At 40.1% G+C, this 24,066-nt stretch overlaps 1 protein-coding gene across 1 annotated transcript; it reads left to right on the top strand.

Moving 5' to 3' along the window:
* Nucleotides 1–121: 121 nt before the first annotated feature.
* Nucleotides 122–24,066, top strand: LOC137940453 (protein S-acyltransferase 24-like). Its single transcript, XM_068785528.1, has 13 exons — nucleotides 122–628; nucleotides 1,089–1,229; nucleotides 12,594–12,706; nucleotides 17,733–17,812; nucleotides 17,927–18,090; nucleotides 19,330–19,468; nucleotides 19,895–19,994; nucleotides 20,838–20,895; nucleotides 21,436–21,513; nucleotides 21,613–21,711; nucleotides 21,825–21,903; nucleotides 22,011–22,159; nucleotides 23,437–24,066. The coding sequence occupies exons 1-13, from the start codon at nucleotides 377–379 to the stop codon at nucleotides 23,878–23,880; spliced, it is 1,896 nt and encodes a 631-aa protein (XP_068641629.1). The 5' UTR covers nucleotides 122–376; the 3' UTR covers nucleotides 23,881–24,066.

Genomic DNA, 24,066 nt, shown 5'->3' with positions numbered 1-24,066 from the left:
ATAAAATGTAAGATGGGAAAGCATTCAATCGAAATAGTTGAATTTTGTCTTCAAGACGAAACACGAAACACGCCTTTGAACACAGGGATATGAGAAATGAGAAAAATGGAAAAGAATTCAAGCATCAGAAAAAGAGTGCACTGAAATGATGGCCCTATCTGACGGTCACAGGCGTCTGGTTTCTGGTGTTTTCTTTTTTCTTACTTTGTTTAATAATCTCCCCTCAAAATCCAGAAACCAAAAGCCGAGTTAACACCAACAGCAACAGCTCTTCTCCATTTCTCCTCCTTTTTCCCCAGGAAAAAAAAAACTTAAATCATGCAATAAGAGCATTCGTAGATAGAAGAAGGGGTGACAGAAAGAAAGGGAGCAAAAAATGTCGAGCGAGATTGAGGTTGTTGGGGACGGGACTGCCGGCAGAGATCATGACACGTCGACGGCGAACGCTGGAGAGGTGATCTTGAGAAATGATATCTACACGGCGGCGGCATATGGGGATCTGGAGAAGTTGCAGAAGCTAGTGAAGTGCGAGGGGTGTTCGGTTTCGGAGCCAGACGTTCTTGGGTATTACGCTCTTCAGTGGGCCGCTTTGAACAATCGTACTGCCGCTGCACTGTATATAATTGAGGTAGCCTATTTTTCGTTTGTTTTCGTGTTTAATTTACTTCCGACTGTGTTCACTTTCATGTTCATATTTGTTGCTATTTTTTTTTTTTTTTTGAGAAAAAAAGAGTGGACTAATAAGAGCCTGAGAGATATTTCGTTTGAGTGGCAAACGTCGGTGATGATACTGAGAAATGGACGAGTTAGTGTCTAAAAACAAATTAAAATTTTATCTATTATCACGTCTGGTGACTTTTGTATCCTTCAATTTCGAAGACCCAATTGAGTTACGAGGCACAGAAAATAAATGTCAGTTTTCAATAAGTTCATTAAGTTCCTCAAGCAGAGAGGATTATAGGCACAGGTTTTGTTTATTACTCTCTTGTAAATGGTAGTTCATGGTTCCTAATTTTGTGTTCAAGTAATTCGATAAATGAAGAATCAATATTTTTGGTTAATGAGGGTTTGTGTTGTTTACTGGACAGCATGGCGGTGATGTGAATGCGGTGGACCATACTGGGCAGACTGCACTTCATTGGAGTGCTGTTCGGGGTGCAATTCAGGTTGCAGAGCTTTTGCTTCAGGAGGGTGCCCGTGTAAATGCTGCTGACTTGTGTGGATATCAGGTTAGCTAGTTTATTTTATTTTGCTTTTTGATATTTGAAGCCTGATCTCTGTATCTCTTTCTGCTTGTTGAGGTAAGTTATAATTCTTGTGCACTTCAAAACTCGTCCTTGCAGAATATTCTTTGTTCTCACACTGCTGAAACAATAAAGTTGATATAGGGGTAGGCAGCAGGCAGTCATCTTTTTTTATGCTAATTCATAAAAATATGATAGAATCCATACCAGTTGTCTTTGTTCTTTTTTATGTTACAAGCGCGTGGCAACTGGTATCAGAGCAGCATTCTATCTATGGCGTCTACAAGTGGTGATGTTGCAACAAGAGGGACAACGTAAATAGTGCCATGGTAGTGATGCGAGCTGAAATCCAGAGAGTGGACGGAGATGTTAAGACCATAGAGAAAGAAGTGGGAGCAAGACTCACCCTATGCGATAGAGCCCTTGCGAATGGAGAAGGTTCGCAAGGATGTGCCAAGATTAGGATCTGCTGGGAGAGGCAGCAGGGAGGCGCCAAATCCGGTACTGCTAGGAGAGACAGCAGAAAGGCGCCCGATCTAGTGCTGCTTTCCAGAAACTGCTGGGAAAGGCAGCAGGGAGGCTCCAGTTCCGGTTATGCTGGGAGAGACAGTAGAGAGGAGCCAGATCCGGTGTTGCTTTCCAAAAACTGCTGGGAAAGGTAGCAGGGAGGCGCCAGTTCCGGTTCTGCTGGGAGAGACAGCAGAAAGGCACCAGATCCGGTGCTGCTTTCCAGAAACTGTTGGGAAAGGCAGCAAGGAGGTGCCAGTTCCGGTACTGCTGGGAGAGACAACAGAGAGGCGCCAGATCTGGTGCTGCTTTCCAGGAACTGCTGGGAGAGGTAGCATGGAGTTGCCAGATCCGGTGCTGCTGGGAGAGACAGCAGAGAAGGCGCCAGATCCGGTGCTGCGTTCCAGTAACTGCTGGAAGAAGCAGCAAGCCAACCATAAGTGGGTGGCGTATGTTGATGGTGCGCAAACGAGGACGTCTGCATTATGGCGGTGGGAGTATGAGACGAGAAGATTCTGGCTCGACGATGGATACTTCCATGCTAGTAAGCTCAGCCCGAAGCAAGCTCGGTGGCAAGTTTTCTTGGCCAAGTTCGACTTTGAGATGAGGTACAAGGTGGGAAAAGTCCATGCTTCTGTAGATACCTTAAGCAAAAAAAGGGATTCTGCTATGCCTTTTGATGGAGAAAAGGGCACAAGGGTATTGGCGCATATACAACGCACAACACCAGATCGCATTGCTGAAAAACGCTCAAAAACGGAATTTGTGCGTGCAGTAGAGGCAGAGGCGCGTGTGGCGCTATGCGGACAACGCTCAGTAACCTCAATGTGTGATGCGGCAAGCGGTAGACCCTTCACGCGCATCACGCGCGATGCTGTAGCAGCTGCGCGAGACAGATATATGCGCAGCACATGCGTCGGCACTTGCTTCATGCGCACCACGTGCGGTGTGGTAGCAACAGAACCTGACGAGGCGCACGACGCACACATAGGCGCAGGAGACATGCGTTTTGTGCAAGGCGTGCCTGCGCACATGCAGGACCATCTTGTCGTAGAAACGGAAAATGCGACTTGGCGATTACGAGTCTTAGCAGCAATTACACATGTTAGTACTTCGTTGCTAGACCGGATTCGCACTAGACTTCACCAAGACGCCAAGGCCTACAGCATGGTGCAAGCTGCAACCTTGGGTGAGAGGAGAAGACTATGGCTTGACGACGGATTGCTCAAGACCAAAGGTAATCGACTTGATGTGCCTAAGTACGATAACCTACGGCGTGACCTCTTGAGGGAATGCCATGATACCTTCTGGGGAGGACAACCAGGCCAAAGACGGAACGTTGGCCTTGCTCCCTGGCCAGTATTATTGGCTGGACATGGAAAGCGATATGGAGGAGTTTGTGTACACATGTCTTATCTGTCAACAAGATAAGATGGAACAAAGAAAGCCCAGAGTCTTGTTACAACCTTTGCCCATTCCAAAACGGCCGTGGGAGTCTATTTCAATGGACTTATTTCTGGTTTGCGTAAGAAAGAAGGGCTTGGGTCTATCACGGAACATTCGTAACAGTGCCAAGTGATTGTACAGCAGAGGAGGCTGCTCGAGCATTCATGGCACAAGTGGTGAAGAACTGGGGTGTGCCCACAACGATCATCAGTGATCGTGACCCCAGATTCACAGGAAAATTCTGGACCGAGTTATTTAAACTATTAAGAATTACTGAAATTTTTTCCACTAGTTTTCATCCTTAGACTGACGGCCAAACGAAGCTTATAAAGACCGAGAGGAGCGCAAAAGGGGCAAGCCCCGGAGGACGCAATACTTGGCAAAGCGGCAGGGTCAACCGGAAAGCGAGGCAACATGGCAAGACACTGCCGAGTTGTAGTAATCCGAGAAGGTGGTGGCCCACTATCGCCAGGGGATGCAGACGAGGGCGTCTGCCTTATGGCGGTGGGAGTATGAGACGGGGGATGAAGCCATGGTATAACGAGACACCAAGGCTGAAGACTGTGCAAGTCTAGTGCACAACAATAGTAGCGACGGCCAAGGCCAAGTACAATGGCACGGCCCAGAGGGGCGCACGCATATGGCCGGCCCGGAACCAGCTGCAAAGGAAGAAGACATACTTGCACTTGCCAAACGGATGGCCAAGCAGCAAGGCGCGCAACAATCCCGGCAGCTGGCCGAGACACAAGGTATCACGCCAACAGGCACGTAGAGGCAGGTCGAAATGGGGTTGCAGCCAGCAGGTGCGCTGGCAGGTCGAAATGGGGTTGCGCGCGACTAGGACTCCAGGCGGATCGAAATGGGGTTGCGCGCGGCCAGGACTCCAGGCGCATCCGCTGGCGCACGTGCGCGACAAGGACTCCAGACAGAAATGGGGTTGAGCACGAGTAGGACTCCAGGCGGATCAAAATGGGGTTGCGCGCGCCAGGACTCCAGGCGCACGCGCGCACGCGACATGGTCAACAGGAGCCCGCGCGCGAAATGGGGTTTCCAAGCCGCCCGCACGACCAGGACTCCAGCTGATGCCAGAATGCGAATTTTTGGGATCTGGCGAATTTTTGGGCGTTTTTAGAGATTTCAAAGGGCCAGGACAGATTCTGAGCCTTCTAAAGCCCAGGGGAGGAGGCTATAAATAGGAGGAGCCTCTCCCATTGTAAAAAAATCGGATTCTTAGCATACTTTGCTCTTCAAGTGTATAGAGAGAGTGAGTGGGTGGCCAAACAAAGTTAGCATTATTCTTCCATTTCTTTGGTCTCTCTGTCGTTCTTTTGGCTTGCAACATCGAGTGTGGAGGTTAGGTGGAAGATCCGTGAGACAAGGAGGCTGACTAGTTCTTGGGAAGAGCTAGGCCGCACGGGGTAGATATTCCGCAGGGCTAGACGGACTTAGCCTGAATCTGCTGCAGAATATAACTTGTAACATTCAAAGAAAGGTGTTTCCATCTTTTTAGTCTAATTCATAAGAGATGGATCTGGGTTCATTACTAATGGACCCAAATTGTGTCTATGCTCACACTCACACAAAATGGACAAGGAGAGTTGATCTTTCATGAAATAGATAGACTGGGAATTTATTAGCTATTGATTGACTTATTTTCTGAGTAAGTAGTTTTTTCATTCATCTTAAGAATCCTGGAGTAGTCTATTGGAGTGGTGGAGCTCAAGAACGAATGCTTTTAGATGTGAAATTGACTTCTTGGGTTAATTAAGAGCTTCTCTGCAAGATCCTAAAGCATGTAACTCATAAACCGATACTCAATTATTTGTTGAGAGATAATTGCTTTGCCTTCTTTGATGGCTCCTCACTAGGGATCCCATGCCTTGCTGGGTTTGGGGGCAGAATCAAAGGCCACAATAGGTCATCGCTTCTCTTGTATTCCAGCCCACTTGAAATTTACGACTCAACTGAAGCTGAAGCCCAAGTACTTCTAAATGGGTTTAGCAGTTTGCTCAGAATATTTTGGGTCTGGCAATCATAGAGGGAGATTCTGCAACTGTGATGAGTGGGTTGTCCTAGAAAGCTACTTCTCCTTGGCATCTCGGTAACATCTTTGATAAAGTCTATGACTTATCCTCTACTCGGAGGTCTTTTAGAAGCATATTCTTGGATCAGCTAATATCCATGCAGATTTGCTTGCTAGAGAGGGGGCTTCCTGTGACTTACAACCTTGTCATTAGGAGCTCTCTCCCCTTGTAATTTAGGAGTTATCCCCTTTTGTGCCATGTTTTATGTATCATTTTATTGCGATTATCAATAAAAACACTATTCTTAAATAAAAAAATTTCTTGTGATATGATATGTTCAGAATATCCTCATCTCAAGGAGGCATTAGCATTTGCTCTGTTTAAAGAACCCGCCAGTTGACAAGCAGGTGTTCTTCTGTGCTTGTCAGATTTTTTTTTTAATTCCCATGGTTACTTGGAGGTTGGGTATTGATCCATAACTGGTGATGGATCTTTGAAGTGGATGGCATAACCATGAGGGGATTACAAATGATATGAATTCAAACGAGCAGCAAGGTCTCTCACCTTTAGTCCATCCTTTCTTTGATGGAAGGGTCTCAGTCTTCATTATCTGTATGGAAACACAAGCAAAATAGAAAGTTGGCACCTCTGCGAAGCTGGTCCTTCTTTATAAAGGCCAGAGATTGCATTCTCTACCCTTGACATATTTGAGAAGCTTTGCTTGATCTTAGGGCTTCTGGATTTCTGCTCTTGAGGTTAGGTCTTGTCATTCTCATTCATGAACCTACATTTCATGGTTCATAAGAATATACCTTGTAGATTTGTCATTTATCTCTTGGGCAGTGTGTGTGTGTGCGAGCGCGTGTGTATGTATGTTTACCACGATATCAACTAGGTTGACTACAGCTCGAGTTTTGAAAATTCCAACCTGCCCCACCACCTCCATCCCTAAACATTGTCCTCTTTTAAATTTGTGGCAGAGTTTGATTTCCAGATTTAAGAGAGAGAGAGAGAGAGAGAGAGAGAGAGAGAGAGAGAGAGACTCCATCTTCTCCAGGTCAGGTTCCAAAGCATTGTATTTGGGTAGTATTTGGGCAAGAAGTGATGGGTGGTTGGGAAAAAAGGCTTGGATAGGTGGTGGGAAGCTATGGAAGGTTTAAAGGATGGTGGCCATAGGAAGCCAAAGCCAAAGCCAAAGCCAAAGCCAAAGTTGACTTTCTGTTAGATATGGTAGCAAATAAAAGAAGGGCTTTAATATTTGATGACTTGGTCTATTAACAAACTAAAGAGGGGGTCTGATGGCCATTTGGTCTAGTGGTATTCTTCTTACATTAGGTGCGTCAGGTCGTGAGTTCGAATTGTGCCACGCCCTTCTTAAAAAAAACAAACAAACTAAAGAGGGGGTATAGCAACATTAGGATTAGGGGTGGCTTCGAACCGAGCCCGTTCGCGAGCGGCTCGGTTCGATTCGGTATACCTGGATCTCGAGCCGAGTTCGAGATCCGGGATCGGCTCGTTTAAATTAACGGGCCGAGCTAGACCGAATTAAGGTTTGGCTTGAAAGCTTGCAAGCCGGCTCGTTCCTCGTCCTCGTTCGGGCAGACCGTTCATTCGACCTCCTCCATCCTCGTTCTCTCAGCCACCGGCAGCTGCTCCAGCTCCGCAGCCGTCAGACCCTTCGCCGGCCGCGCCTTCACCGGCAGCGACGGCGGCGCCCTGCTCACAGTGTACCACAACAGACACAAGTACACCAAAAACACCACTCCGATGCCGACTAAAGGCAGCAAGATCGCCACGAATATCCGCAACAACATTTCTCCAATCTCCAGATCTAGCTCTTCCCTCTCCCAAAGCCTCTCCAACAACCAAACTGCCATAGTACGAGATCAAGATTCACGAGTTGCAAGCAAGGCACTAGCCGACCGGTTGCCTTTTCAGCAGAGCCCATAACCGCTCGGTATGGAGCGAAGCGGCTTCCGTTACGGCGGACGTCGATTCATTTTCTTGCCGGAGAAGGAAAAGATCATGTAAGACGCCGTCATCATTCTTTGGATCATACAAACAGTGTGAGTCACTTCATTCGCTTTTTGTAGCTCACTGACTCCCCTCACCCCGACGAGACACGGGTAACTTCTGTTCCAGGTGGTTTTCAAGTGGGCCCAACCTTATTAATTTACGTGGCAAAGCACGAGTAACTCTTTTCACTATGAAGTCTTATCATTTCATTTTCCCGCTCTTAATGGAAGTACAACTTGAACTCGGTTAAAATTATTAGGCTCGAGCTCGAGTTTGAAATATTTAAATCAAATTCGGCTCAAACATAGGAAGGTTCAGGCTTAGCTCAATTCGATGCCACCCTTATACCCAATTTTAAGTAGAGGTCATGCCCATGTTTATGTAAAATGTATGAATAATTTTATATACAATTTATTTAACATGTATTTTTTGAAAAGTTTTAAATGTATGTTGGAGATCGAACTCGAGACATGTATTTTTTGAAAAATTTTAAATGAATGTTGAAGCTCGAGCTGAGCTCGAACTCGGTTAAAATTATTGGGCTCGAGCTCGAGATCAAAATATTTAAATCAAGCTCGGCTCGAACATAGGCAGGTTCGGGCTCGGCTTGGCTCGATGCCACCCCTAATTAGGATGTTTTGACATAGGATTAACCCAACCCCAGTGTTTAGCTGTCAAGAGCAAGGCGTATAAGGCTTATTTGACACTGTTAAAAAGAAGAAGTGACAAAAGATCACCTTGGCAGAGACCTTTGGAACTCTTGAAAAGTCACAAGCATTTTATCAGGTAGGAGAAAGTTGAGGAAACAACTATGGATCCAGAATTTCTATCCATCTCCAAAACCCATTTACTATGTGGTGTTTCTACAAATATGCTCACGACTCTAGTAGCTTGGGGGTTTGAGGAAAGTGAGAAACTAAGAGAAATCTTATTGCTTGTCGGAGGTTTACTATCCTTGTGATGATGAGGATGTTGAATTTGGAAGAGGAAATCACACTGAAAAGCAAAGGTGCTGATTGATTCGTCAAACCCATTTTTCAACTTTGCTTTAGAAAGTCAAGGTTGGGAGCAATGCTTTAAACCCGACCTAGCACATACTCAGGTTCTTAAACCCATCCTTCAGCTATGCTCTAGAAAGTCTAAGCTTGAGACCAATGCTTTAAAATCTGACCTAAGCATTAATCTTTTGAGCTCATTGGGCCAGCTTCAATAGGTTAAACTAATATGTTATCCACATCAATCATGTAATCTAAAGCTCTTCCTATTGTAACAACCATTTAAAGAGGTAAGAAGCAACTGTGAATAGCTTTGTTTGAAGTTATAATGAGTTTATTTAATTTTCTTCGTTTTCCTGAAAGCATTTTTTTCTAGTAAATAGATTCCTAGGGTTTAAAGTATTGTGAATTGTACCAATTGATTAAGTTATAAAAAGGGGAGAAAGGTCTTTAAACCTTAATCTCCTTTGTTTCCTAGGGTTTAAAGTATTGTGAATTGTACCAATTGATTAAGTTATAAAAAGGGAAGAAAGGTCTTTAAACCTTAATCTCCTTTCTACTTATTTTTGAAAATTTCACATGGTATTAGAACAATAACGGTTCTAATGGAGAAGGAAAAAAATGATGAAAAACAAGAAGGGAAAGAGGAGGAAGAAGCATAAGAGGAAGAAAAAAAGAAGATAAGCATTTTTAGTTTTTCTGGTTCTTCCATAGATTTTGTTTTTCTTTTTAGCTAATTCTTTCGTGCTACTCCTGCAGAGTAGTTTCCTCTATTTGTTTAGCCTAAATAGTTTTATTTCCCTTTTACGCTTTACGAATTTTTCCACTTGGGTTCACTCCCTGTTTTCTAACAGTGAAAATCAGTGTTTGTTGGCAACTTTTCTTCAATATCTTTTTCTTCTACTGCTTCTACCTGGTAGCTGCCAACTCTCTTCATCATGTCGAGCAGCTTCTCTCCAACATTTTGATTTCAATTTCAATTTCAATTTTCAGAACACTTATACTCTTTCTATGACATCTGTCTGGTTTGTCAGAAGAAGATCTGCTTCTGGTCTGTGACAACCAATTCATCTCAGTGCCCAATTCATGTCAGATTCATAGTCTTTCAAAGCAGAGAAAGTTAGCTGTTTTTTCTGCGCTTCTTTCCAATCAGAGATAGAAAATCCAAAGTTATGAGCGCTTTTGATTGGGTTTGAATTGTTCTGGTTTGTTTTGACATGATAGCTGCTGGCATTGTATGAGATGACCAAGAAGTTACCGCATTGTCTGTTTTCCTTCTACCACTTCTGTTTTTAGTCGTTGCCATCTTGATTATTCTTCTCCATACATTTGGTTATCAGTTGACAGAAACTTTAATAGAGTGAGCCATGGTGATTGTGAAGGCTTTGTTTTTTTCCATGGCCATCTTCATTGACATCTAGAGTAAAATCTCCAGAGCCTGATGCAGGCTCTGGTGTGGCAGTTTCTCTGGGATTTGGAAGTTCTTGTGGTTTCTGTGTTGATGTTATTGCATCAAGATTACATCTGAGAAGCTGCTGGTTATTGTACATTCTCTTATTTAAGGAACTTCAATTGTTGTTAGAGGTTGGTGGAGAATTGGATTTACTGGGCCAGGTCATTGTTCTTGTCATTCTCAAGCAGTGCTTCTGTTCTAATTTTTTTGTAATTCATATTGGATGACACTATTTAGCTCCTCATAGTTGAAGGAGGCAGATTTGAACTTCTCCTTTGTATTGCTTTCTTCATTGTTGTCGTGCTTCTGCCCATCAATTTTTGAGCCGGGGCATGGGACATTGGGAACCAAATCTCCAAATCATTTTTTTTTGAAAAAGATGTATTAATAAAATGAGAGAAATTACAAAATTTAGGGGAGCATGTCCCGTACAACCAGCGATTGTAAGGTAGCTCCCTGCCTGGCAAGCACATCTGCTGTTGAAAGATCTCCAAAACCATCATTAACCATATAAATGTGTCAGGGTCTTGTGGGGGTGAAAGTTGCAATTTTCTATTCCGAAACAAGAGCATGGACAGCACAACCAACTTAATTGCGAGCCACCTTTGGCTACTTTGCAAAAGAACTCCTGCTTTGGAATTCCATTGATGGTATTGAAGGGTGGGAGAAAGATAGAGTGAACTAAAAACCTCGGTAGTAGTATGCAAATCAGCATTGTTGTTCTTCTCTTCTCCTCTTTCTGTAAGCATAAGGAGGTCACTGGTGGCTGGACAAATATATCCAGAAAACACAGGCTCCCAATGCCGTTCTTTTGTTTTCTCAGAAATCGACCTTGGTTCGGTAATTGTTGTATTAATTATCTGGTCAAATTTGATGGTCTATTCTGTGATCAATTTTGTGGCTATATTCTGGCTGAATTTTTGGTCGTTTTGTGGTCAATATTCTGGTTGATTTTGAGCTACTCTTTTAGTGGTTCTACCTTGGAGGGCTCATAATATTTTGTGTTTTGGATTTATCATGTTTGGCGCAGATATGGCTTTGTACCCTTTGGGTCTTCTCTTCAAACATTTCTCCTGTTCCACTTCAGACTACAGTCCAGTAATTGGGTATATGGAGTGATTTGTTCTTGGTGACGTGTTAGTGCCCTGTTAAGTGGGTGGTATCTTACTGCTTACCTTAATTGGGTGGTTTTCTGCTGCCCTTAAGTGGGTGGCTTTTGATTGTCCTTAAGTGGGTAGTTTCTATTGCTGTTAGGTGGTTGTAGTGCTATTTTATTCTTACTGACTGAATCTGGGTTGTTTCTGCTTGAAAGACTGTGGTTGAAATGTTCCTACACAGTTTCATTCAACTTCTTAATACTTAGTGATTGTTATTGTTAAGTTGGGTCCAATGCCCATCCCAAAATTACTAGCCACCTTAAGAAACCTCTTTCTCAACTAATAAACTCAAGATATTTGTACTCGCTAATCCATGTGGGACTATTACTTAACACTCCCCCTCACGTGTAGACCCTCTTTTTGTGGCTCTACAAGTGGATAATTTAGGAGTAGGTAGTTTAGGTGTAGGCCCTCTTTTGTGGCTACAAGTGGATAGTTTAGGTGTAGACCCTCTTTTGTGGCTCTACACGTAAATAGTTTAGGTGTAGGCCCACATATGAGTACTTGTTCTGATACCATGTTAAGTTGGGTCCAAGACCCATCCCAAAATGACTATAGCCACCTTAAGAAGCCTCTTTCTCAATTAATAAACTCAAGATATTTGTACTCACTAATTCATGTGGGACTATTACTTAACAGTTATCACTATTTTCTATTTGAAATCATATATTTAATTTTTTGTTGATTTCCTATTCCAAATCGTGTTATTAATATATTTCTACCTTTTTCTTGTGTCTTACCCTTCAATAAGGCTTGTGAGAGTCCTCTTCACTGTTATTTTCTATTTTATATGTTTTATCCGATTGGATGTCTTGAGGTGGTGTGCTATTTAGGGGAGATGAATGAAGCTGAGTTTTTTCTATGCTCAAGGTTGGGATCAATGGCATCTATTCTCCATCTTGAGGGGGAAAAAGAGTATAAGAGTATTGGTGTAGATGAAGTTAGTCCAAGGACTGTCCTGCACGTGCAAGCTCAAGAGTCAATGCCTCAATAGAAGTCGAAGCCACATAGCAATGACAAACCTCAGATTTTGAAGATTAATTTAGGTGTAATTTTTTTCTTATGCTTAGAATGTGAGACATTTTGTAACAAGCTAAAGCATTATGCTCCAGCTTGAGGAGGAGTGTTAGAAGTTATAATTTTGAGTTATTTACTTTTCTTTATTTTTTAGAAAAGTATTTTCTATAGAAACTAGATTCCTGAGTATAAATGGAACAGAGACAAGTAATTTTCTGTTGATTAAGTTAAAAAATAGGCCCTAACCTCTCCTACATTGTTTATCTGCAAGTTTCACAAGCTTGATGGGTTTGTCCAGGGAAAATCCCTTGTAAATATCATTGGATGCCAAAAAAATTCTCAAGCATGAGAGAGTAAAATGCTGCACGAATCAAGCACAATTGGAAACATTCTAGGTAATTGATAAAAATGTCAAACAATTTAAACACATGATAAACACAAGGAATTTGCCTAAGGAGGCTGATTGAATGGTCAAAACACCATTCAGAAAAGATGAAAAGCCGCCAAAAATTAATATCTAAGTGTAATAGAGCTTGGAACAAGGTATCATAGTTGATTTTATCTAATTTATTTTGGGTAGTTTATAATCGAACTTTGATCTATGTGGAGTTATGACATGTTTTTTGAGATTTTGTAGATGTATTGAGAAATTATTCATGTGTCAAATTGTTGCGAGCCATTAAGTCAATACTTTTTTAAGAATTTTGTTGATCAAAATTTTCCTTTGGTTGCAGACAACACATGTTGCTGGACAATACGGTCAGACAGCTTTCGTTTTTCATGTTGTTACAAAGTGGAATGCTGATCCCGATATACCTGATAATGATGGAAGGAGCCCATTGCATTGGTATTGCTTTTTTTTTTCCTTGCCACTTTTTTGTTTTATAAATGATACAACATTTGTTTTTGATGCCTCAAGACTTTTTTTTTTGTTCTTTCTTCCATGCGAATTACAATGACACTCATTGTTTGCCATTTGAAATTGCATTAAAATATGAGGATCCTGATCCTTCGATGTGAGCCTTTTTGATAATTTTAAAAAGTGTTCAAGAGCAGATATAGAAAAGTTTTATATGACTCTCAAAAAAAAGAAATCTTACAGAAGAAGAATTAATATGACAGAATCTTCTTTCTCAAAAAAATTTGACAGAATCTTACAAGCGTCTCATGCAAAGATGTCTCATAGCTCAGAGGTGTTTCAGTTCTGAGGTTGTTCAGTTTTATTAGTTCTCTGTATTAGTTGTTCTCCTTTATTTGAAAATCCTAGTTGCCCTTCTTCAAACTCGATACCATTATGGGTTTCTACATCCACCTTTTCATTAGTATCAAGACCCACACTGGTATCCTTCATGACCTTCACCCCTTGAGTTTGCCTTAGGAAGGTTTTGCATTCTCGGCCTCAACTCCTGCTACTGCATTTGGTTCAATGATTCGTTTTGTTAATTCTCGAAATGTTGCTGATGAATTGGGAATTCAATCTTTCTGAAAATCCTCATGAGGCCAGCCTACAGTGTGAAGGTGGAGTAGTGGTCCTGTAGTGTCATCCACTTTGTGCTGTAGGTGGGATACCTCAACTGTTGCTGTAACAAGTTCCCCACAACAGCAACCACAACTGCAGTATTCACAAGCTCACTGCTGTGTCATCACATCCAGAGATTATTTGGATCCATTGCTTGCAGCTTGTGGGGTTTGGCAAACAGATATGAAGCTGTCTTTTGAAGCTCCGACATGATTGTATTGCTGAGTTCTCTGTCTGATCTGGTTAGCCGAAAATTGTAGCAAGTTCTTCAAATTTTCTGCAATGGTGAGTATCAGCTCTGCCTCACACAAAACTAGATTCTTCTGGTCTCTTTGACCTGTAACTATCAGAATCTTCAGGGGATTCCTTTGGTCCGCTGGTGCTGTTCTCCCACGGTATCTTGGTCTGTTCAACCTCCTCCTGCGGCAGAGTTATGATTTCTCGACATGTTCCGGAAGTTCTAGCAGCTGAAGTGGATTGTTTCTAGCAGAAATCTGCTTCATTATTCTGCAGCATCAACAAAGGGATTGAATGTGTCTCTCTTCCTGCCAACTCAGAGTTACACTTATGTTCCAAGGAGGACTCCCATCGGACTTCTTAACTTTATAAAGCTCCAGGCAAAGAAAATAGAACAGCAGCTGGCTTTTTGATTGCTGCTGGAACGTGGCTATTCTTCCTTTGTTGCCATCGAACAAGCTAACACAACAGCTACTTACTGACATTTCTGACCTCAGAAGGGTTCATTTGTTGTTCCTAATTCATTACGTCTCATTCCATGTCTTTCCTTGTGCGCCTGTTGGAGTTTTGTGTGTTGTCCAAGCATATTCTTTCTTAGGTTGGGAGCTCAAGCATATTCCTTGTTGAAGTCCAGCTTGCTGGTGTTTATGTTCAATTGGGCTTCTTGATAAGAAGCTTTAGGTTCTGTGTTTTTAATCATAATCAAAGTTGGTGCTGTATGGTTGATTTGCTTGTTGCGATCCTCTGCTACTGTTTCTGCTGTCACTATTCTGCTTGTTTCAGGTATGCGATATCCTGCTTGGATGCTGTTCTCAATTTTTGCATTTCTGTTACTTGGTTGCTGTCATCTGATCTCAGCCCTACTATCGTGATATGATAGAGGAATATGATTCTTCCTTGTTATCTGCTAGTTTGCTGTCCACTGGAAAACAGACATATCTCAGGTTTATTCTGATGTTGTTGGTGATGTGTTCTTTTAAGCTCAGAAGTTGCTACTATATCCATTTGTCTCCTCTGCTTGTTTCAATCATCCTTGTTGGATTTGTCTGCTTCTAATTGACTTTTTACATAGTTTTGTCTTCTTGCTTGATCTTTGTTTCAACCAACATGATTATTTGCTGTTCCCATATGATATCTTTGTCTGGTTGAGGTTGCCGTTATCAGTTTTGAATTTTCTTCTTGCCTGAAGCTGCTGTTATCTTGTTGCTTGCCCACAATGCTGGGTGGTCAAAATTCTGCCCTTGGCCTGACACTTTGGTCATTCCAAAATCTCTAGACCTTGACAAAACAGCTGAAGCTGCTCTCATGTATTTTCTTGCCCATAATTTTGATCCATGTGGAGAAGTTGTCGATCATATTCTCATAGTTTTAATGTCAACCAAACATTGATTCTCAAAGTGCCAAGCCAATTTCTCTTTTTGTGACGTGTATCACAGAGCAACAATCGATTGAAGACTAACCTGGCATGGAAGCTCTCTGCGCCTAGTAAAATCAAATCCTTTGTGTGGACGACCATCAGGGAACAGATCCTCACCTCTGACTACCTCCATAAGAGGCTACAAGCCCCGATCGTACTTGTCCCCTTTGTGGTGTGTGTGACGAAACAGTCCAACATGTTCTCTTACATTGTGATTTTTCTTCGCAAGTTTGGATGAAGATATTTCAGAAGATTGGACTCCAAAAGGGGCTACATTAGGACCTTTTTGGCACCTATGAGATGATTATGGGGATCTGCCTTCCTAGGTTGGGCAAGATAATTCTCTTGGCAAGCCTTGCACATGTCCCATGGTGCCTATGGCTCGAGCGAAATAACCAGAGATTCAACTCCAAGGCTAGCACCCCGGATAATACAACTTCTCAGGCAGTTGGCCTTATCTCGAGTTGGTTACGTACTAGAAAGAAGTTTGCCTCTCTATTGGGTGTTTTCCTTCGGGAAAATTGGGGTTTGATCGCTCATATGGCAAGCCCCTGCAGGAATCCGGTTATGGCCACCCGGGATCCACCCCCCCTTGCGATTGCATCAAACTCAATTTTGATAGCAGTGCTTTAGGTTGTCCTGGTCCAGCTGGAGCTAGTGGTGTTTTCAGAGACAACATGGGAGACCCTATTCTATCCTATGCTGGGCCGGTGGGTATTACTGATTCAAATACTACTAAAGTGAGTACTTTTCTATTCGGCCTCCAAATCTTCAAAGAGCGCCTTCATGGCAAACTGCTTATCGAAGGAAACTCAAAGATTGTCATCAGTTGGTGTTCAAAAGATAGCTCCCCCCTGGTTGCCACTGGCCAATCACTGATTGTATTGCTGACATTGTGTCATCCATTCATTGTAATTGGAACCTCGTTCCTAGATCAACCAATTCTTTGGCTGATAAATTGGCAAAATTCGGAACCTCCCAGCAATCTCTTATTGTTTGGGAAGGCTTCCCCCCCTTGTAATTTGCTCGTTTGAGCTCTCTCTTAATAAAATTCAACATCATTTAAAAAAAAAAAAAAAAAAAACAATCGATTGAAGTGTGATTTGCTACCCAAATCCATGTAATTCAAGCTGACCTTGCTTCAATTAGCCGAGTTTTAATGCTTTTTGTCTGGCTCTTTGGACGGCCATAAATTTTCCAGATTGTTTGTTTATATGTTTCGTCTGTCTCCCATTCCATCTCATATTTTGAAGTTGCTCTCCTTCATTTGCTAAAGATCAAACTCCTTATTTTTCTTGGAACTCGTTTTTTGTTTGACTATTTTATTATTCATCTATAGTTTAAGCTGTCTTGAGAAATTATATCATGTTTTTGGGTGTTGAGTCAGTCAACCCTTTTTATTTGAGTTCCTTGAGTTGGTCTTCTTATTTTATATGTGTGAATTTTTTATGTTCTTAGTGACTTATTTGCTGCCCTTTGATATGGGAAAGGTTTTTTTTTTTTTTTTTTTTGTACTTGAAGGTGCTTTGGAGCCTGCAAGTGGCATCCCAGCCTATTCAAGTTATTTTTCATTTGGAGTCCTAGATTTGGCTTCGATTTTATCTGTCATCGGTCCTTCTATTTACCCTTTTTGGGTTTTTCCCTATAGGTTGGGTTTTATGAGAATCATTGTCTTCACTTATTTTCTTTTATATTCCTTTTTTGGTTATTTGGAGGGAGATGCATATGTTTTCTTCTTCGTCTAAGCTAGGGGTCTCTATGCTTTTGATCCCTACTTGAGGAGGAGAAGTAGAGGGATATGTTGGTACTGGCTGAAGATTATTATGAATCGAAGGTGTTGTTGTGGACCAAAAACATTAATGTTCATGGTAAGAGAGAAAATGAGAGATCAAGGCTTGAAGAATTTTGCGGACAAAGAAGATTGAAGACCATTTTTTTTTTTTTTTTTTTTGCAAGCTGAAGTTAGCAATCCAACCTGAGAGGAAGTATTAAAGAGCAAATATAAAAAAGTCTTACATAACTCTCATAGAAAGAAATCTCAAAGAGGAAGAATTAATATGGCAGAATCTTACTAGAGTTTCATGGGAAGAAGTCTTACAGCTCAAAGTTGTTACTGCTCAGAGGTGTTTCCGTTTAGAAGTCTTTCAATTTTATTAGTTCTCTGTATTAGTTGTTTACTTTGTTTCTAATTAGAAGTTCTATTCTAGGTGTAAGTGAGACTCAAAGGTGGTGATCGGCAGGTGTGAAAACTCCTCACCATCTTTGTGGCGTCATTGGGACACAGTTTTTGAAATTATGGAAATTGTCAATTTATTTGACTGTTTTTGGTCTCTCATTCCGAGATCAGCAAATTTTGTAGTTGATGTTTTAGCCAAGCAGGGAGTTTCCTTGTAATCTCTCGTTGTTAGGAGTTAGCTCCCCCCTTTTGGTTCTAGTAATAAAATCACCTTTCATAAAAAAAAAAAAATCATCAAATACTGTGTAGATGTTTTTGTTGCTAGAAGCTTATATAGTACGACAAAGTGAAAGATACCATGGTTCTCCTCAAAAAGAAAAGATACTATGGTGGTCCATGTTGCATATTTGTTTCCTGATAGTTTTATTGGCAAGTTTTGTTTTCAGAAAGCTATTAGTGTTGCTTCACTACAGGAGTAATTTATGATTGATTTTTGTTTTTATTTCCAATTTTTGAGTTTGCAGGGCTGCTTATAAAGGTTTTCCAGATTGCATTCGTCTTCTTTTGTTTCTGGATGCATATAGAGGGCGACAAGATAAAGAGGGTAATCTAATTCACTTTTTCTATTATAAATTTGCCTTATTATTCACTCTATGTACTAGCAGAAAATCTGCTGCTTCCCTTTTTTAGGTCAATGACCTTTACATGACCATGTTAGGTTGTACTCCACTTCATTGGGCTGCCATTAGAGGCAACCTAGAGGCATGCACAGTGTTAGTTCAGGCAGGGAAGAAAGAGGATTTGATGGTGACAGATAACACTGGCTTTACCCCAGCACAATTAGCTTCTGATAAGAATCATCGGCAAGTTGCTTTCTTTCTTGTAGGTATTCTATGACTGAAACATTCTTGGGTTGGATATTGATCTTTTCTTGGAACCCTTGATCTTGTTGCATGTTGTTTTTAGTGGGAGTATGACTTTTAGAACAATCTAGCAGTAATGTTTCTCTAGCTGTAGTCTTTTAGGTTTTGTCATGGATTTACCTGCTATGCATCACTATGGGCTGTTGCTCTGTCTTTCAAGAATAACATTTTGTCTCTCTATATCTGTCTTTTATGATAATTACTGGTGTCTGGTACTCATTTTCTATGATTTGACAACCTATAAAGATCAGGAGCACCGCATTTTTAGCAAAATTCGAATCATTAGAATGTGACCCACTGTCATGAATAGGAATGATGAATTCAAATGCATGTAAAGCAACACCTTAAGTTCTTTGCAACCATTGTTCTGAAGTAAAAAGTGGAGTACAGCAGGGATACTGTTAAGGAAATGTTTAGATCTAGCAGATTGCTAAACCCAGTGAAGATACCAGTGACTTTTTACATCTGGCCTGCTGCGTGGAGAAAATCTGCATGCGGTCCCTAGCATTCCTTTTAAAGTTGTTCAGAGAATTGCTGAAGTTTGCTAAAGAGAAGATTCAAACTTTTTCATATGGTTTAGCTGTCAGCAGGAAACCATCTTAGCCTGTCCATATGTCTGAGGGTATAATTGTGATTGTCAACAGGATCTGCTAATTTTCTATCTTCACAGAGCATTTACTTATTTTTCTTCTTTATAGAAGTCTTTTGGTCCTTATCTTGAATATTCTGTGTTTGTTTTAAAAGAGTTTGAGGTTTTGTTGATAGTTGGGATGAGGCTCATAGTAGCAGGTGAGAGAGAGATTTTTTTTGGGGGCAGCTAAAAGAGTAAAAGTTTCATCAGGTTATGTCATGTTTGTAATAAAATCTTTTTAATTTTCTGTTGTTTCTTCATTATGGCAACTATTATATAGGCCCATGATACATTTATGGGAAATTTTATGATTTTTGTTGGGATTTGTTTTTGAATTTTTTTTGTATATAAATACTCAATTATTCCAGAAAAAAACTAATTAAGGATCTGAAAAAGAAGACATGACAAGTGTAAGAACTTTGGAACATTGATGGACCCAAATCTTAGTTGTGAGCCAATTTTAGGTTCTCATGAAGTTTATAGTTGTTACAGGGTGCTGATTTTTTATTGCTTTTCTGTTACGGTGAAATCAATTTTGTGATGTTTTTACGGCATTTCTCCTGGCAGGGAAATGCTAGAAGGTTATTGGACAAACGCTGTGATGGAAATACTTGTCTTGGAAGACTTTCAAAATTAGGACTTGCACCAGTACTTTGGTGTCTGATTTTTATGCTACTCACTATCTATATTCATTCAGTCATCACTGGTATATATTTGCTTTTCATCTTTTATTTTTTTATTTATTTTTTACTTTTACACTCTTAGAATTTATTGAGAAGTCTTTGAGAATACCTGCATATTAATTAGTTTATTGTCCATCCATCCAAGAACAACATGGATCAACTGGAGGATCCAAAATGGATAGGCTGTCCTTTAAATTCTCATAAATTCATATGCTCATCCTTGCCACTAAAAATTTCCGTATTAGGAAAAAAAATCTGCTTCATGTACTTGCACTTGCCCAATCAACACCATATACGGACCTTGACAGGACCTCTTTGTTGGTGATCCTGGACTATCTGTACTTTATGTGGTGGAACCTTTGATTCTTCGAGTATTTGCCACTTTTAAAAACTATGCTTTAATGACTACTATTCTTATGATGGGTTCTTCTCTAATTCTCTGGCTGCAGCTTCCCAATATTTCAAATTGAGTGCTGCATTCGCTCTTTTTGCATGGTCGGGTTTCTTCCTTGCAACTGCTGGGCTGATTATGTTCCATAGGTGTAGTAGGTATGGAGCATATGAAACATGGTATCTCAAAATCAATAAGTTTCATCACTTATTTCAGCTATGAAGAAGTGGAAAAACTACGTAATCTAGTTTGGTTGCATTAAACTTAGGAAGATGTTCTCTAATAGGCACTGAGGATAGTTTGAGTTTGTTGGATCATATTAAAGCATGGTTGTAAGTTTATTTATTTATTATTTCTTGATATATAGTGTTAGTAGGTAGTCCCTTGTCCTCTTGTTCTCTACCTCTCACTAATCCATGTCCCTGCCAGAAATATGTACTGTGAAATTCTTTTCCAAGCTTTCTGTGTTTGAAGTGCCATTGATATTTTACATGTCTGGTTTGAAGGTAGACTGCAACAGATTTGAGTCTATGATGGTGATTTTGTACTAGCTGCTTGGTTAACAATTTTTACCTCTCAGTAACTTTATCATAGTAGTTCCCCTGACTCATTCAAAGTATGGTAATATGTCCTTTATTGCAGTCTCATGTTTAACAATTTTAAATTCCTTCTATCGTGGTTCTGTTTGTAACTCAGGTTGTGCTATTTTAATTATTATTATTATTATTATTATTTTTTGAGTGAAATTATTATTATTTATACTCTTCAAAATGCTATTTTGGTGTAGTCCCACTCTTTAAACTCAATGCAACATTTTCCTTTCATAAGATTCTTATGCATGTGATGATCAACAGAATATTTTACTGCTTATATTTCAATGGCCTGTTGTGCTGTTATTATCATTATGTCATTTCATGTTTGGTTGCAAATCCTTTGTAGGATTTAGTCCTTGTAGATTGTGTCTCACTGAATCAATTCTTTGGTTTATTTTATATATGCAGGAAGGACCCTGGGTTCATCAGAATTAATGTACGTGACTCTCAAAATATGAAAGATGATGTGAGTTACACTTGTTCTGATCTGTTAAATCAGATATTGGATTTGTGGGTTCGCTTTGTCGTTATCTATTTAATTTGCTTATATATGAACCTCTCTATTCTTATGATTGCTGTATGCTTTTGTCTTATGTTGGAATTATGAATTGCTTGAAATATTATTATTGACTCTCAGAACTTTGCCAGTATAGGTTGCTAAGAATGTACAATGAGAATATAGATAAAATCATATGTTGGTTTGCATATTCTGTTCACTAGCATTACAAATGTACAAGGCTTTTTGTTGATGATTAGCTATTATATTGTGTCTTTAAGTAAAAAATTCAAAAGAAAGATTTTCTGTAATCTGAACTTTTTAAGTAGCAACAAAATCTGCCCTTACCTGCACACTGTTTTTTGGCTGATTTAACTTGTACAATGTAAATATAGCTCATACATTTTTCTCTATTTTCATATTAAAATTAATTATTATAAATTCATTCTTTGTTTAGCATGTGTTACTTTAGAAGCAGCTGATAATGTTGGCTTCTTTTTACTCTCTCAGGAGCCTTTACTGAAGACAGAACTGAATCATCCGGCCCTGTTGGCTGGTAACTGGTCTCAGCTTTGTCCAACGTGCAAGGTTACCTTTATGACTTTCATTCTTTAGTTGTCTGGAACTTCTTGTTTATTTGTTTACGTTGTTGGACTAATTCTTAATCTTATTCTTTACATCATTTAGATTGTTAGGCCTCTGCGAGCAAAGCATTGTTCCACCTGTGATCGCTGTGTTGAGCAGTTTGATCATCATTGCCCTTGGGTATCCAATTGTATTGGCAAGGTAATCTATGTCTACTCTGGTTTTTCAGATCAAAATATCTTTCATGATCTCTGTTTTGACAGCCGTAGGTTCCACACTGTGTGATCTGATGTAAATTGGCTAATTTATTGCAGAGAAACAAGTGGGATTTTTTTATGTTTCTTATGCTTGAAGTGTCTGCCATGCTGGTTACTGGAGTGGTGACTTTTATACGTATGTGTTGGTTTGAAGGTGTTTGATATTTTGTAATGTTTCTTGTGAAGTGGCTTGAACAATTGTTGCTTTCTTATCTCTTGATAACCTCCCTTTTTCAAGTGCAGGGATCCGGACAGATCCAACGACTTCAAATTCATTTGGAGCATGGGTGAACCATGTGGGTACTCATCATGCTGGTGCGGTAGCATTTCTCATTATGGACAGTCTTCTTTTCTTTGGAGTAGCAGTCTTAACGGTTGTACAAGCTTCACAGGTACGGGGAATTCTAATGTTGTAGTGGAATTGATTTCTTTCATATCATTATTCATTCTTCATGAAATGATTCTCTTGCTAGTTGTATAACTTTAAAAAGGTTGACCATAACATTAGCTACGTTGACCAGCTCATGAATGAATGCTGGAAAACTTGTTTTTTGAGTTTTAGTTGATTTGTTTAAGAGACCTGCTCGGTTTTTTGTTATACCTAGATCAGGACAATACTTTGCAAATTAGAAACTTAATGGAGTCACAAGGAAATGAATCTAAACATTGTCAGTCTGGATTGCCGAGGCTTTGTCTCACTGGTGATATTTTGTGAATGTGCGAAATGTAAGGCTAGGCATTAACTTTATTGTAATCCAAGGCATATGGCTGTTTCCTTATGAATTGTATAATATTTCTGTACATACGATGATTTAAGAAAATATTGAAGAAAAATGTAGAGAAAAAAAAAAAAGAATAGAGATGGTAGATTTTTGTTCTTGAAAGATTCAACTGCCTATTTCAAAAAGAAAAAAGAAAGGCTCAACTCCAAAAAACATTTAATCAACAATTTGTTGACTATATAATTATTGATTACCAATTACTGCTTTTTGTATAGATATTTGAACCTCTAGGAGCTACAAGTTATTACTATCTGTTTTCTGGATTGTTCAAACATAATTTTGTTAACTATTTCCCAGAAGACTAATTCGTCTTTGTCATTTGCACTTCAAAGAGGAATTTGTATCCTTTGACTTTCACCTACTAGTAAAATAAAGGTTATTTGCTTCTTTATGACATTTAAGTTGTTTTATTTTTCATTCTCTGAAACACCCGCTGGTTCACAGCATTAAAATGCTGAATCAGTCCAAAAAAAAAATAAAAATTCTGGTAATTAGCTTTCTGCAGGAAGATATTTTTTTTTCTACACAGAATAAATTGACAACTTATGATGAAAGGATGTAGGGTGCTCTTATCTTTTGCTGGTTTTTACTATTTAAGGGTGGGGGTCAGACACAAAATGCATCCATCTTCTTTGTCTAACTGATCAAGAAATATCCTGCAGTACTTGTGGTTCTTTTGTGGTGCTTTACTGTAGTTCTTGAAACATGCCTGAAGGATGTCTTTCTGAAGAGTGCTTCAAAGTGTTTGGTTATCTATACTGACATTTAAGTTTTTTAAATAACTTACTTGTCTGCTTTCTGTGGCTTTGTGACATTACTTGTTTGATTCTTTTAGATCTTTCGCAACATCACAACCACTTTTTGAGATTGCTTGTTTGATTCTTTAGATCTCTCGCAACATCACAACCAATGAAATGGCAAATGCTTTGCGCTACAGCTATCTAAGAGGGGCGGGTGGGCGGTTCAGGAACCCATATGATCATGGCTTCCGAAAGAACTGTTATGAGTTTTTGATCAAAGGTTCTAATGAAGATATTGAGAATGTGGAGCCAGAGGCAGGTCATGCCGAGGGAATTCGAATGGTTGAGATGCCATGGAACACAAATTTGCAAAATGGCGTGACTCAAACTAATGGCAAGGGCCATGTTGCCATTGAGGTGGACTCGAAAAGCACCAGTAGTCATGGGCATGTGCATTCTGGCCAGTGCAACCACAGCCACAGTCGCAGCAAAAGTGACTCTGGTTCTGGTGTACCTTTGGGACTGGGTCTTGGTCTAGGTCTTGGACGAAACAATGGTCATCAGCATAGTCGCTCTGTTGTACATTCATGAGGAAGTCGCACCCTTCGAAAACTGGAAGGAGGTGACAGTGTAGTGTTTTAGTTGGTGTAATAACTTGATTAGGTATTTAGATAATTTTACCCGATTTCGGATTTATTATTTATTAAATGAAATGGAAAATGGATAAAAGGGTTATTTTGTATCCAGTTTTACCTGATTATATATGAGAGTAATTCA

Source organism: Aristolochia californica, unplaced genomic scaffold, assembly GCF_029961685.1.
Source record: "Aristolochia californica isolate CCGP_79_NKW_82.1479 unplaced genomic scaffold, dmAriCali1.0.hap1 SCAF_9, whole genome shotgun sequence".
NCBI classification, from domain to species: Eukaryota; Viridiplantae; Streptophyta; class Magnoliopsida; order Piperales; family Aristolochiaceae; genus Aristolochia; species Aristolochia californica.
Note: the sequence above shows the minus strand (reverse complement) of the source record. Positions and strands in the feature narration are given on the sequence as shown.

Bases quoted from the DNA above. Each gene is read 5' to 3' on its own strand.
- LOC137940453 (XM_068785528.1), top strand. From the start codon at position 377: ATGTCGAGCGAGATTGAGGTTGTTGGGGACGGGACTGCCGGCAGAGAT. The intron at 629-1,088 runs GTAGCCTATTTT...TTTACTGGACAG, and splicing joins CTGCACTGTATATAATTGAG to CATGGCGGTGATGTGAATGC. The intron at 19,469-19,894 runs GTATATATTTGC...CTCTGGCTGCAG, and splicing joins TATTCATTCAGTCATCACTG to CTTCCCAATATTTCAAATTG.